At 32.3% G+C, this 14,161-nt stretch overlaps 2 protein-coding genes and 1 pseudogene across 2 annotated transcripts in view; 1 reads left to right on the plus strand and 2 right to left on the minus strand.

The window, feature by feature from the left end:
- Positions 1–3,059, minus strand: part of LOC145007030 (uncharacterized) — a 46,911-nt gene extending 43,852 nt beyond the window's left edge. The window contains exons 1-8 of the mRNA XM_078966035.1: positions 2,994–3,059; positions 1,488–1,634; positions 1,270–1,399; positions 915–1,008; positions 810–825; positions 586–614; positions 298–433; positions 20–216 (exon numbers count right to left, since the gene is read on the minus strand). Of these exons, the coding sequence (XP_078822161.1) occupies positions 20–216; positions 298–433; positions 586–614; positions 810–825; positions 915–1,008; positions 1,270–1,399; positions 1,488–1,634; positions 2,994–3,059 (815 nt within the window). The remainder of the gene's footprint in view (positions 1–19; positions 217–297; positions 434–585; positions 615–809; positions 826–914; positions 1,009–1,269; positions 1,400–1,487; positions 1,635–2,993) is intronic.
- Positions 3,060–3,145: 86 nt separating this feature from the next.
- Positions 3,146–7,067, plus strand: LOC145007031 (ENTH/ANTH/VHS superfamily protein). Its single transcript, XM_078966036.1, is given in 14 exon segments — positions 3,146–3,235; positions 3,321–3,390; positions 3,613–3,710; positions 4,108–4,246; positions 4,343–4,463; positions 4,646–4,781; positions 4,857–4,973; positions 5,072–5,137; positions 5,224–5,304; positions 5,390–5,470; positions 5,552–5,668; positions 5,764–5,839; positions 6,358–6,476; positions 6,696–7,067. Coding segments are annotated over 14 exon segments (1,683 nt in total).
- A 5,444-nt stretch (positions 7,068–12,511) lies between these two features.
- Positions 12,512–13,850, minus strand: LOC145007032 (exocyst complex component EXO70H1-like; annotated as a pseudogene).
- Positions 13,851–14,161: the final 311 nt, after the last annotated feature.

Here is a 14,161-nt window from a genome sequence, read left to right on the forward strand (position 1 = left end):
TCTATACTTTATACCTGACTGAAATTCAGATTTTTTGCATTGTGCATTTGTACACTCGACAACCATAGTTTCGGAAATTCCCTCAGGGTTGGTATACGAATGATTGGTTTTGGGAACAGGGATAACTTTTTTTCCACATTTTTTGCATGCTTCATAATACCATGGTAGATTCTGCCTTATATTAATAATGGAAGCAACTAATAAAAACTTCATTTCCTGTATCATATAAAATGTAAAAATTATTAAAATAAATTATGCAAAAATAAAATGTAAAACATATAAAATAATGCAATATACCTTAATTGGTTCGGTGATCTCACAGATTGTTTTTAATGGAAAATTGCCCTTAAAGTCATCTGTATATGAAGAAGAGTAGCTTTGAAGTGTAGTTATGCTTTTTTCAGTTATACCGAAATTGTCATGACATTTCAACCTGTAATGTTTAATTTAGATTCATGAATATTAGGTTTTGTGTTTTTTCTTAAGTTAAAATACATTATAAAAAAATAAAAAACAATTGGAAACTAACTTATTTTTAAACTCATTTATTTCATAAATGTCAGAATTTATGAACAATTTCGTTACTTCAAAATGACTTTTAGCTTCACCAAGACCTGTAAAAAATGTATATCCAATTATTAAAATTTATATAAAAACAGTAATTATAAACATCTATATATAAAGACTGAATACAAACCATTCCAAATGTTTAGTTTCAAAAACTGCATCACGATAACAACAAAATTAACAGTCGGGTTATTTTTTAGGTATTCTGAAATTTGATATGCTTGACTTCCAAAAATAGTAACCTTCAGATGTACAGAACTAAATAAACCATAAAATAGTATATTAATATTAATTTGTGATTAATTAAAGATAATAAATAATAAATAAATAATACAATATAATCTCACTCTAGGTTGCTAAGAGTGACTTTTATATAATGCTTGGATGGTACTGGATTTGAAGTTTCAAGAGGCCTAAATGACACGATATGTCCAATAACATCTACACAACAGATACCACAAAAAAATAAAAGTTTAGGATTAAATTCGTAATATTTAAATAATAAAATGTATAACTAAAAAAACAAATGATAAAAAATGATTTTATTAATATTTTATGACTAACCAAAGAATGTGTCTTTTCGGCATGTTTGTTCTATGATAGAATTAAAGTCAACAAACATAAATCCATTGACCGGACCCGAGAAATCATCACATTTTTTTAGGATGCTTTTCCAATCCAAAGTTAAGGTCTGTTTATGACCTGTATAACTAAAACCATTAGTAACAGCAGCCATATTGGGTTTTATAACTATATAACTTTCATCTTCCTTTAAAAGATGACGAAATCTGGAGAAATTCTGATTGAAGACACGAGCTTGGTATTGTGTACCCTGTTTAAAAAAAAATTAAAAATTATTATGTTCATGAAACATGTCTAATATTGAATGATGAATAAAAAATATATCAAATACAACAAACCTCCTCATCCATGATGATCATTTCAATGGAACAAACTTTATTATTTCTGACAAAGTTCCAAATTTTAAGCACCCGAACCTTGATATGCGATTTTTCCTCTATCTGGTCAATGTTATTTAGGTAAACCTTATTTCCTATTTCCATTTTCTGCAATAAATTTAATCATTATAGAATTGTAAGGAAAATTAGCAACCTTTTAAATTAACAGCAAATCAAAGTAATTGAAACAGCAAAACAAAAAAAACATGTTGTAATAGTTAAAGCTTTGAGGTTGTATGGATTGTGGTTAAAGATGTTCGCATATTGGAGTCAAATGCAGTTCACGTGTAAAAGCAAAAATGTTCGCATTTGGTAATACAAATCAAAATTGGGTTTCGCATATGAGGTTGTATGGATTGGGGTTAAAGATGCGAAGGTGATTATGGTTAATATTCATTTCGTATTTGGTGAGACAAACAACTCAAATGCGAATGAACTAAAAAAAAAATGACTGGAACATGCGAAGAAAGAGGATGAATGAAGAATGTGAATTTTACAGTAGAATGCGAATTGGGGAAGAAAGCTAAGAATTTCGCATTTTTATTATACAAATTGATTGATTGATTGATTTGTCTTAATTGTTAATTGCGATATATGAAATATTTATCAAGTTAGGGGCAATATGGTCATTTTGAAGTAAAAGAAGCCTTGGTTATTAAATGAATCATACGAAGGATCTGTTATTTGATTTTGGAATTGGGGCGAAAATTAACAACCTTTTAAATTAACAGCAAATCAAAGTAAATGAAACAACAAAACAAAAAAAACATATTGTAATAGTTAAAGCTTTGAAGAACAGTTTTTTTTAAAGAAAATAAAGTTCTCATTTTTATTACTAATTTCGTATTTTGTAATCATTTTCATTAACATTTACGTCTTTTAAACTGAAAAGGTAGAAGAAGAACATGATTAAGAAGAATTAGCAAAAGGAAGAAGAAGAACATCACTAATAAAATGAAAAATGATAGAAACTGGTAAATCAGACAATTAAGATGTTAGAAATATTAGTAATGCTGATATTTTAATACACTAACCTGATATTATAATTTTTGAAGCGTTGCAGAATGAAGAAGAATGAAGAATAATACGTTTGCAAATATTACTATGGAGCAGAATTCGTCTGGAGCAGAATGGTAAAAAGAAAATAACCGTATGAATGCTATTTACGTTTGAATAAATAAGAATAAGAATTAAGAAGATTACGTTTGAAAAAGATAAATATTGCAGATTTTTAGGGATTTAATTTGCAATCAAAATAAACAAACTTTCAAAATAATGAAGATTACGTTTGAAAAAGATAATTTGGATTGTATGGCATTTACGTAAATATAGATGAATAAAATGAGCGGGAAAACTCTATTTTGGAGGTCTTATAGATTGACACGTGGCAGAGTTCTACTTATTTATTAGAATTAGGATAAATTTAATTTCTCTCTCTAATCGGAAATTAGGGTAGAGAGATATTACTGTTGAACTCAAACCACAAAATAGGAAAAAACGACAAAAGTCAAAAACCCCTTTTCCACTATTCATCTTGTTCTTCAGATTTGAATTTCATGTCGAGAGATGAATATATTTAATATTACATAAATTTATGAAAGAGATTGCAGGCAAATTTAATGGGTACATTCGGAAGCTTCAGAAAGGCTTATGGGGCTCTCAAAGACTCCACCACGGTTGGCATTGCAAGGGTCAATAGCGAATTCAAGGTGTGTTCTAATTCCAGTTATTTATATAGTTTTTCATATAATAGTTATATTAGTTTTATTTTTCTTGGGTAAATTTTGATCGAAGGATTTGGACGTTGCCATTGTCAAAGCCACGAGTCATGTCGAATGTCCGCCAAAAGAACGCCACATTAGAAGTGAGTTTAATATGTTATGATTACAATTTCAGTTCCAACATTAAAATAGACTGATCAGTATTTCAATTGAAAACTGAATGTCGTTAATTAGCTCAATTGTTAGAAATTTAATCTTGATCATAAGTAATTAAGAATTGCATTTGTATTGATTATGAATCGACTTGTTATGGCTTTATATTTTCCAGATCTGATTCAAGTGTCATGTTTTATTTTTGATGCTAGAGATCTTTTCTGCTACATCAGTAGTTGTACCACGGGCAGATGTTGCATACTGCATTCACGCGTTGTATAGGAGATTATCGAGGACTAAAAATTGGATCGTAAAGTCTTCTTCTTCATTATCTTTGTGTTTGTATCTTTCGTAACGTAATAGAAGTCAGATAAGATCTGATCAGTAATTTGTTAATAAAGGTTTAAATTTGATCGGTTTTGAGGCTACAAAAGCATCAATGTGGAATTCACTTAGCTAATATAACTACGCTACTACAAAACGTGTCACTTATTCAGCTAAATGTTATGATGCAAAATAAAAAAGCAAAAACTTAACAAATTTAGTGACACTTATCTTATGTCACTTGGCTAGTATCACGTTCTAAGTCGCTTGTGACATAGGACGACAACTTGCTTTTAATGAAAAGGACATGCTAGCAACGTTTTGTCGATATGGAATTTGGTATTATTCATATGTTTTCTCCTTGATAGTTTTGATTAATGCAGGTTGCCATAAAGACATTGATAGTGTTTCATAGGACATTAAGGGAAGGTGATCCTTCATTTAGAGAAGAGTTACTTAATTATTCACACCCGGGACAAGTTTTCCTAGTGTCGAATTTCAAAGATGACTCGAGCCCTCTTGGTAAGAAAAAACAAATGCAAATGCTTCTTTAAAAACACAATACTACATGTTGACAAATTTGTTGTTTTTTTTAACTTATAATCTTGTTCGATAAAGCTTGGGATTGCTCAGCATGGGTTCGAACGTATGGAATGTTTATTGAGGAACGGCTAGAATGTTTTAGAGTGTTAAAATATGATATCGAGTCCGAGCGATTGACTAAATACGGAATAGAGGTGTGTCGTGATTCTTAATTTTATTTTATTACTTATATATATAAACCACATTACCAAGAAGTTCACCTCTAGCACCTAACATATATTGTCGCAAAGTATTGTTGCTAAGGATTAGCGACGATTTTGTGTCGCCAAAAGTTATAACTATGATGTTTGGTCATAAATTATCACTTTTTAAAAAAAGAAAAATGCTTTATCTAAGTTTAATCGACTAAAGTTTCGTGAAGACGTATAGTAGAAGACGAGCAATTAGTGGTGATGAGCTACTAGAGCAACTTTCTGCAATGCAACAATTATTGTATCGTCTTATTGGATGTCAGGTAAACTTACATCTGGTTTTGCATATTTTATTTTCTTGAACGGAAATATACAAAGCAAATGAATGACTTTTGTAGCCAGAAGGAGCGGCTTATCGCAACTATCTTGTGCAATTTGCATTGGCTTTAGTTGTGAAAGAAAGCTTCAAGATCTATTGTGCTATCAATGATGGGATCATACATCTCGTCGATATGGTATTGTCATTAGTTTTTCGGAAACTTCGTGACTATATTCGATCAAATTCGAGTCTTTTTTGATAATCCAAGAGCTAAACACCATCAAAATTTTCTAGTTCTTCGACATGCCTAAACACGATGCTATAAAAGCTCTGAATATATACAAAAAAGCGGGGAAACAGGTATTAATGCATTGTTTCTTTTTTTCCTATTTGTCGATATACACACAAAATTGATATCTATTATTACATATTTTCCATTTAATTAGGCCGAATACCTTGCTGAGCTCTATGACTTTTGTCGACACTTAGATCTTGCAAGGAATTTTCAGTTTCCAACATTGAAACAGGTATATGACTTGGTGCAACTAATAATAGGTTATGTACTTTTTTTTTTCTTTAATGCATTGTGAAACAATTTTTTATTACTTTTAGCCACCACCTTCGTTTCTTACGACTATGGAGGAATATATCAAGGAAGCTCCTTCAATAGGTTTGCTTTCGATTGAGAGACTGGTAACGTTCCTTCTTAACTAAAACATGTAGCACTTGAAACCGATTTTATCGACTGGAATGTTTAATTTGAAATGAAATTAGGAATATGAGGATACCGAAGAAGAGGAGGAACGAACTGAAGAAACTGACTCTCAAGAAAACGAGAATAATGATGAACAAGTGGAAGAAAAAGAAGCATTGCTAGTTGATGATTTACTAGTAAGTTACGTTTTGTACTTTTGTTACTAGCACTCGTCTTCAACCCAACTAGGTTTCTAACACGTGTGTGCAATTTTTGATAACTCTATGTGTAGGGATTGCATGAAATTAACCCAACTGCTAAGGAATTAGAGGAAAGCAATGCAATGGCCCTTGCCATCGTTGAAAATGGTATGAAATCCTTTATGTATAATTGTTCATCTAATTTACATTTATATTTTTTTGAAGGGAAAATGACTTACGAGCCCAACGATGTTTTCAAACTGTTCAAAAAACTCCAATCATGTTTTCTCTGTTCAAAAAACCCAAGAAACTTAACATTTTGTCTAAAAAACTCAACTAAGTTACACTTTTCTGAAAGTCAAATTAGAGAAACATATGATATGGCTTATTACCGTATCGGGAAAATGACTTGTTAGACCAACGAAGTTTCCAAAATGTTTAAAAAACTCCAATTATGTTTTGACTGTTAAAAAAAAACCAACGAACTTAAAAGGAAAAAAAATGGGATTTTTTGAACGGTTTGGAACTTTTTGGACTTTTTAGATAAAATGTTAAGTTCGTTGAGTTTTTTTGAACAGACAAAACATGATTGAGATTTTATGAATGGTTTGGAAACTTCGTTGGACTTTTAAGTCATTTTCCCTTTTTTGAAAGAAATCAGACGATATAACTGAACCCCTTCGCAGGACATGATCATCAATCGTCGTCCATGGACTGGAGTGAGATCCAAAAGGCACCAGGATGGGAGCTTGCACTAGTCGACTATAACATCAACATTAGTGTCAACACTTCACAGAATAGATTGGTCAGTTTTCATCTCATTCTTTAAAAAAAAAGAACAAAAAAAAAAAGAAAAAACTTTTTTGGGAGCTCAAAAGGTTCACTAAGGTTGCATGGACAAGATTGGATTAGACTACATAAGTTTTCTTGGTTGTTTTTGTTGATTAATACGAGGAGGACAAAAGATACTAAAAATTTACTTATACCATTGAGTCACTTTCTGAGTTTTGAATACGTATTTTAGGGTGGCGGAATCGACAAGTTCTTACTAGACAGTTTATATGAGGATAATGCTGCCAGAAAACAAATACAACTCCAAAATGCTGGATATAACACAAGCTACGGATACAATATGCAATATAATCCTTTTGATCAACAACCATCATCACAAGATCCATTCATGATGATGAACCAACAACAACAACCATATAGCAACCAATATCTGCAATTGTATCAACAACCACAACTTTATCCACAATCACAACCATATCAGCAACAGAATATGTTAGTACCATACAATAACGGGAATGCTAGGAGTGCTTCAAATCCATTTGGAGATCTTTATGAGTATCCTCAAAGTATTACACCATCACATGGGAATCATGGGTTACTCTAGAGCAAACTTTTTGTTAGTTTTTTAGAAATACGGGAAATTTAAATCATATTCAAAGGGTAACATTTTAATTTGTCGCGATTTTGTTGATACCTTCCCCTGTAATTTGGTGGAGGTGATGATTACAGGGTTTGAAGTTTGAACCAATAACTCCTAGGTTATCAGGAAGTCATAATCATTTGGATAAGAGTATAATAAGACTAGCTTGATATTCGTTGTTCCTTTTTTAAATATCTTTTATATGTATCACTAGGTAGTAATCTAATCTAGGTCCTTAAAGTGTTATGGATTGCATTTCATTGTCTCGTGTTATATCTTTTATATGACGATTCATTCTATTGTTAGTGACCATTTTGTTTTGGTCACTAATTGACATTTTTTTTGTAGTGTACGTACTAAGCATTTGTCGCCGATCTATGACAAATATCTTGTTATGTCAACTGTCGTTTAAACTATGGTTTCAAAGCTGGTGGAAAATAGAATGAACACATTTATTTCTTTGGTTAAACTATGGTTTAAAAAGACTTCTAGCCCAAAGATATCAACTGTTTCACTTCCTCTTTGAGATCGATGGTTCAAGTTCCGTTAGATTTGTTGGTCCAAAAAAAAGATGCTGCCAAAAAACAAATATAACTCCAAAATGCTGGATATAACACAAGCTACGGATACAATATGCAATATAATCCTTTTGATCAACAACCATCATCACAAGATCCATTCATGATGATGAACCAACAACAACAACCATATAGCAACCAATATCTGCAATTGTATCAACAACCACAACTTTATCCACAATCACAACCATATCAGCAACAGAATATGTTAGTACCATACAATAACGGGAATGCTAGGAGTGCTTCAAATCCATTTGGAGATCTTTATGAGTATCCTCAAAGTATTACACCATCACATGGGAATCATGGGTTACTCTAGAGCAAACTTTTTGTTAGTTTTTTAGAAATACGGGAAATTTAAATCATATTCAAAGGGTAACATTTTAATTTGTCGCGATTTTGTTGATACCTTCCCCTGTAATTTGGTGGAGGTGATGATTACAGGGTTTGAAGTTTGAACCAATAACTCCTAGGTTATCAGGAAGTCATAATCATTTGGATAAGAGTATAATAAGACTAGCTTGATATTCGTTGTTCCTTTTTTAAATATCTTTTATATGTATCACTAGGTAGTAATCTAATCTAGGTCCTTAAAGTGTTATGGATTGCATTTCATTGTCTCGTGTTATATCTTTTATATGACGATTCATTCTATTGTTAGTGACCATTTTGTTTTGGTCACTAATTGACATTTTTTTGTAGTGTACGTACTAAGCATTTGTCGCCGATCTATGACAAATATCTTGTTATGTCAACTGTCGTTTAAACTATGGTTTCAAAGCTGGTGGAAAATAGAATGAACACATTTATTTCTTTGGTTAAACTATGGTTTAAAAAGACTTCTAGCCCAAAGATATCAACTGTTTCACTTCCTCTTTGAGATCGATGGTTCAAGTTCCGTTAGATTTGTTGGTCCAAAAAAAAGATGCTGCCAGAAAACAAATACAACTCCAAAATGCTGGATATAACACAAGCTACGGATACAATATGCAATATAATCCTTTTGATCAACAACCATCATCACAAGATCCATTCATGATGATGAACCAACAACAACAACCATATAGCAACCAATATCTGCAATTGTATCAACAACCACAACTTTATCCACAATCACAACCATATCAGCAACAGAATATGTTAGTACCATACAATAACGGGAATGCTAGGAGTGCTTCAAATCCATTTGGAGATCTTTATGAGTATCCTCAAAGTATTACACCATCACATGGGAATCATGGGTTACTCTAGAGCAAACCTTTTGTTAGTTTTTTAGAAATACGGGAAATTTAAATCATATTCAGAGGGTAACATTTTAATTTGTCGCGATTTTGTTGATACCTTCCCCTGTAATTTGGTGGAGGTGATGATTACAGGGTTTGAAGTTTGAACCAATAACTCCTAGGTTATCAGGAAGTCATAATCATTTGGATAAGAGTATAATAAGACTAGCTTGATATTCGTTGTTCCTTTTTTAAATATCTTTTATATGTATCACTAGGTAGTAATCTGATCTAGGTCCTTAAAGTGTTATGGATTGCATTTCATTGTCTCGTGTTACATCAGTTTTGGCTATAAAATAAGTGTCTTACAACTCATGCTTTGATTTGAAGTGTTACAAATGATATCACCAGATTTTCGAATCGTCAGCATCTTGATTGTTCAGCACTGTATGAGCATAAAAGTCATCATAATTCACTACAATAAAACAAAATTTCACACGGAACTATCAATCGATGATCCATGTGTGCAACAATTTTACAACAAATAATCATGGTATTGTATTGTTGCTAAAGCAACAGAATTAGCTCCGAAAACTTCCAAAGAAATAAATGTCAATCATCTTTTTTTTGGACCAACAAATCTAACGGAACTTGAACCATCGATCTCAAAGAGGAAGTGAAACAGTTGATATCTTTGGGCTAGAAGTCTTTTTAAACCATAGTTTAACCAAAGAAATAAATGTGTTCATTCTATTTTCCACCAGCTTTGAAACCATAGTTTAAACGACAGTCGACATAACAAGATATTTGTCATAGATCGGCGACAAATGCTTAGTTCGTACACTACAAAAAAAATGTCAATTAGTGACCAAAACAAAATGGTCACTAACAATAGAATGAATCGTCACTAAATGATTTAGTGACTAAAATTCCAGTCATCACTTTTCGTCACTATAGGTCCGTCACAAAACCGATTTAGTGACCAAATATAAATATGGTCACTAAACAGTGACTAAAATATACTCGTCACTAATTCTGTGACGACCCACTTCGTCACTAAATGTTGTCACTATCAATGAAAATCGTCACTATTTTATCTATTTAGTGACCAATAAAAATCATTACTGTTTTATTCGATTAGTGAGCATAGAAAGTGGTCACTAGTTTATATGATTAGTGACTATAACAGGTCGTCACTATTTATCATATTAGACACAAAAAGAGGTCAATAATTAATAAATTACTGAAATATTAAATGTCATTTTTAATATGAAATATAACAATATCTAATACATACATTTTTATTTAATATGAAAATTAAATGTCATTTTTGAGAAACAAAATACATACATTTTTATTTAATATTTCAAAAAACAAACATATAAAGATCAATGTGGATTAAAAGTAAATTCAATTGATCAATGTAATTGAGATAAACGTGAAATCTCTCTCCTCATAAATTTCATTTTCTTATTTTGCTCCTCTCAATATTTGATCCGCTCATCTTGAAATTGTAATTGCTCTTCTTTAATTACACGAATTTCCTCCTCTAAAGCTTTTGTTTTTTCCTTTTTTAATTCAAGTTCCTTTTGCAACTTGTTTGTGCCTAAAACTTGTTTTGTCGAAACAAAACGCCCATTTATATATCCCGATATACAATGTAGTTTTTTCATACAAATTTCATCCGACCTCATTTAGCAATTCATTCTGCATAAAAAACAATTTAGATAAAAAGTAAAAAACAAAAATTATTCATAAGTATGTCAAGATATTAAAAATACCCAAATTTCTTTGGCCTTCTCATTGATCATTTGATTTTTCTTTTTTGAAAATGTCCAATCTTGTAACGTTAAATAAATGATACTTCTCTTTCTTTGTTTTTCTGTTTCAAAAGGTTGTTCACCATAAGTTTGTCAATATATATATATATATATATATATATATATATATATATATATATATATATATATATATATATAACAAAGTTGAACTAAAGGAAGAAAAATCTGACAATGTAATGAAAGATTTAAGATATATATTTGTCAACAATCCTTGTAAATGAAATTGTGCCAACAACACGTGGAACTTGATTAAATAATTTGTTCTTATTTTTAATGCTAACTTTCTGCAACAATTAAAGAAGTGAAAAGGATTATGTCATGTAAAATGTAAAGACACATGGAGATTTCTGTAATTATGTGAAGTAAAAACATAGGAACCATTTCTATGAATTTTGCAAAATAAAAAAGCACAAGGGTTGTTTCTGTTATATTTGCAAATCAAAAAAATAGGGACCATTTCTGTCACTTGTCCACAATATTACACAGGGACCATTCCTGTAATTCTACAAAGTAAAAACATAGGGACCATTTCTGTAAACTTTGAAAAATAAAAAACACAATGGTTGTTTCTATCATATTTCCAAACCAAAAAACACATGGACCAATTTTAAAGTTTTGCAAATTGAATACATAGGGACCAATTCTGTAACTATGCAAAGTAAAAACTCAATGACCATTTATGTCATTTATCATTTCTTGATATAATTTGGTAAAGAAGTAAAAACCTGAAATTCTTCACTTGCAAATTTTTGATATAGTTTTACCCAATCAGCTTTGATTACACTATTTGGAGGATGATTGACTGTTTCCTCTTTTGTAGAAATTTTTTTGAAATTAAGGTGCAACCTATATTGCCTGCTTTTGTGTTGGTTCTCCTGTTAAGTAAAAAATGGTAAGTTTTGAAGCAACAACTTCCTCACCAAGAATAACCTATAAAAAAAGGTTAAAACTATGTAAATATATGTCTATAAATGACTCAATCCAATAAGAAATGAGGTGAAACAACTACCATGTTAAGATGTGATTGCAGAGTGCATTCCAAGGCAACATGTGAGGCCTTCTGACCCATTAGCCGAACAAAATAATAGTACTGATCAATGAAGAAAAAACATTTCTTGATTGCTTAATTTTTGCTAAAAAGTAAGAAAAGAAAATGAAACTTTTTTTCAATTGTGTGGATTTACCTTTTGTTAAATTACAAGATGTATAATGATGTCAGCAGAAAGAGCATGTTGCTAATGAGTTGAGAGTCAACCGAGAAAATAATCAAGAAAGGTGACATGTCTATAACTATATATCTTTAAAGTCAATTGTGGGATGCATAATGATACCTTGCAAACTGTACCAAAACCAACATTAGGTTCCACAAACTGGTTCTTGAGATCTCCATTTAAAGTAACAGGTACTCTAACCACCTGCAAAATTCAAAAAAAAAAAAAAATCCTACACTGATGCTATATATCTTTAAAGTCAATTGTGAAGAATTTTGATATTTGTCTAAAAAACATAAAGGGGTGAGAAAGGGTTGGGTAGAACCAGATGCAGTTCTGCAGATTGTTTCCAACATTAGAAGAAAAACATAGTTCTGGTCAGCTGAAGCGACAACTGATGTTGCTTAATTTTTGTGTACTAATTGTTTGTGGAACTCAATAGTACACTATGTGGGTTACCGTTTTTCTGTAGTTTTTACTGTAAATCTAAAACTAGCATGATGGCACTTATATTATTGATGACTGATGGTCCTTAGTTCATCATTCGATTTTGCTTCAGCTCATGTAGGAAATCATTATGATCCAAATCAAATGGAGTGCTAATCGAGATTCCTCTTGGTGGTCTGTGAAATCCATGTTTGTAGTAGTTTGCTCGTCTAAGTAGCGAGAACCAGTTGCAGGTCTAGACACGATTAATGCGTCTAGGGTTTTCTTGTAATCTAAAATTAAGCTTATGTAGTTCATCACGCATCTGGTTCATGGATCAATCGTTCCTCCGGGGAAGGGAAATTTAGACGGCTCACTAAGAACTGCATTTTCGAACTCGTTTATCATTCCTCTAGCTGCTTCTGCCAGCCTCGAGAGAATCTCCATCACTTGAACTCTAATTGATTCGGCTGATTTTCCGTCGAAAACAGTGTTGATATCAGGTAACAAATCATAGAAGGTATCGTGTAAATCCAGGATCTTAAATAGCTTCTCCGGAGCACAACGGCTGATAGTAATGGCTTCGACAAAGTTAAATAGCTGAACCGCGAGACCTTTAACGGTTTCCATGAAACAGGCATCATTTGTCGCTGTTCCTAGACCTTCGAAGATGTGCTCGAAGAGTCTCTTCTCTCTTGCGAACAAAACCCTAACACACATTTTCGTTGCACACATCCGCGTCCCAATCTTCGTATTCAAAGCCTCCCATTCCATCCTTTGGAAATAACTGGTGCTTAATTTCTCAACTCTAAGATTTTTGAAGCACACGTCCACCACAGACTTCCGGACACTACCGTACACTAGGACGCACTATTGGAAGTAGTCGGCGGCGATCATACGCTCCGCGATGCTGCGAAGATCACATACGACATCGGAAGGAATCAGATCTATCTCGCGAATACTACTCATAGATGTGTAGCTCAAGATTGTATTGCTACTCTCGCCTTGTTCTAGACTAGAGAAGAAGAGTCGTCTCGGGATATGGAGCCTTCTTCACCTCGGCTGATGTAATCTTCGTTTCCTGGAAACTCGCTAATGGAGGTGCTGGTTCTAAGAGTCAAGTGAGCTGATGACATCGACTCAGTGAGTGTCTCTGTTCGACGGGACTAGCGTGGGAGATGAGTATGTTACGAAACTCATCCTCAAGTCTAGCCATGGCAATCTGAATACCGTCGTTGATTTTATTTGACTGCTCCTGGACTCCGACGGCTCCGTCATCGTCCGATAGAGTAGTTGACTCCATGGATAGTTAGATTCGATCGGTTGCTTGTAAGTATCGATTGATCTCTTGGAGATCACCTTCAAAGATCATTTGAACCATGGCATCTTCTGAAGCTGTAGCGTTCCACCGGAGCATGATCTGTTCGGCAGTTTCATAAGATACAAAATCATTCTTTTGCTGCTCCATGAACAATTATCAATATTGGTTGCTTATTCAATTCAGAATCTAGAAATTGAAAAGGGTTTTAATCTTTTTTATTTAGTCAAAATACAAATCCAACCCATGATTTCTCTTTTACAAAAAGTATATATATATATATTATATTGTTTTATTTTTAATATTAATTAATATAACAATATTTTTCATTTGTTATTTTGTTTGCAGGTACCGATTCAGTCGGTAAAAGAGCACTTGTTAGAGCAAGGGATTGAAATTAGGATGTAGTTGATCCATGTGTCAACCACGTGGCCAACAGTAAAATATTAATTTATTTATCA

Source organism: Lactuca saligna, chromosome 7 (genome assembly GCF_052625555.1).
Source record: "Lactuca saligna cultivar CGN05327 chromosome 7, ASM5262555v1, whole genome shotgun sequence".
NCBI classification, from domain to species: Eukaryota; Viridiplantae; Streptophyta; class Magnoliopsida; order Asterales; family Asteraceae; genus Lactuca; species Lactuca saligna.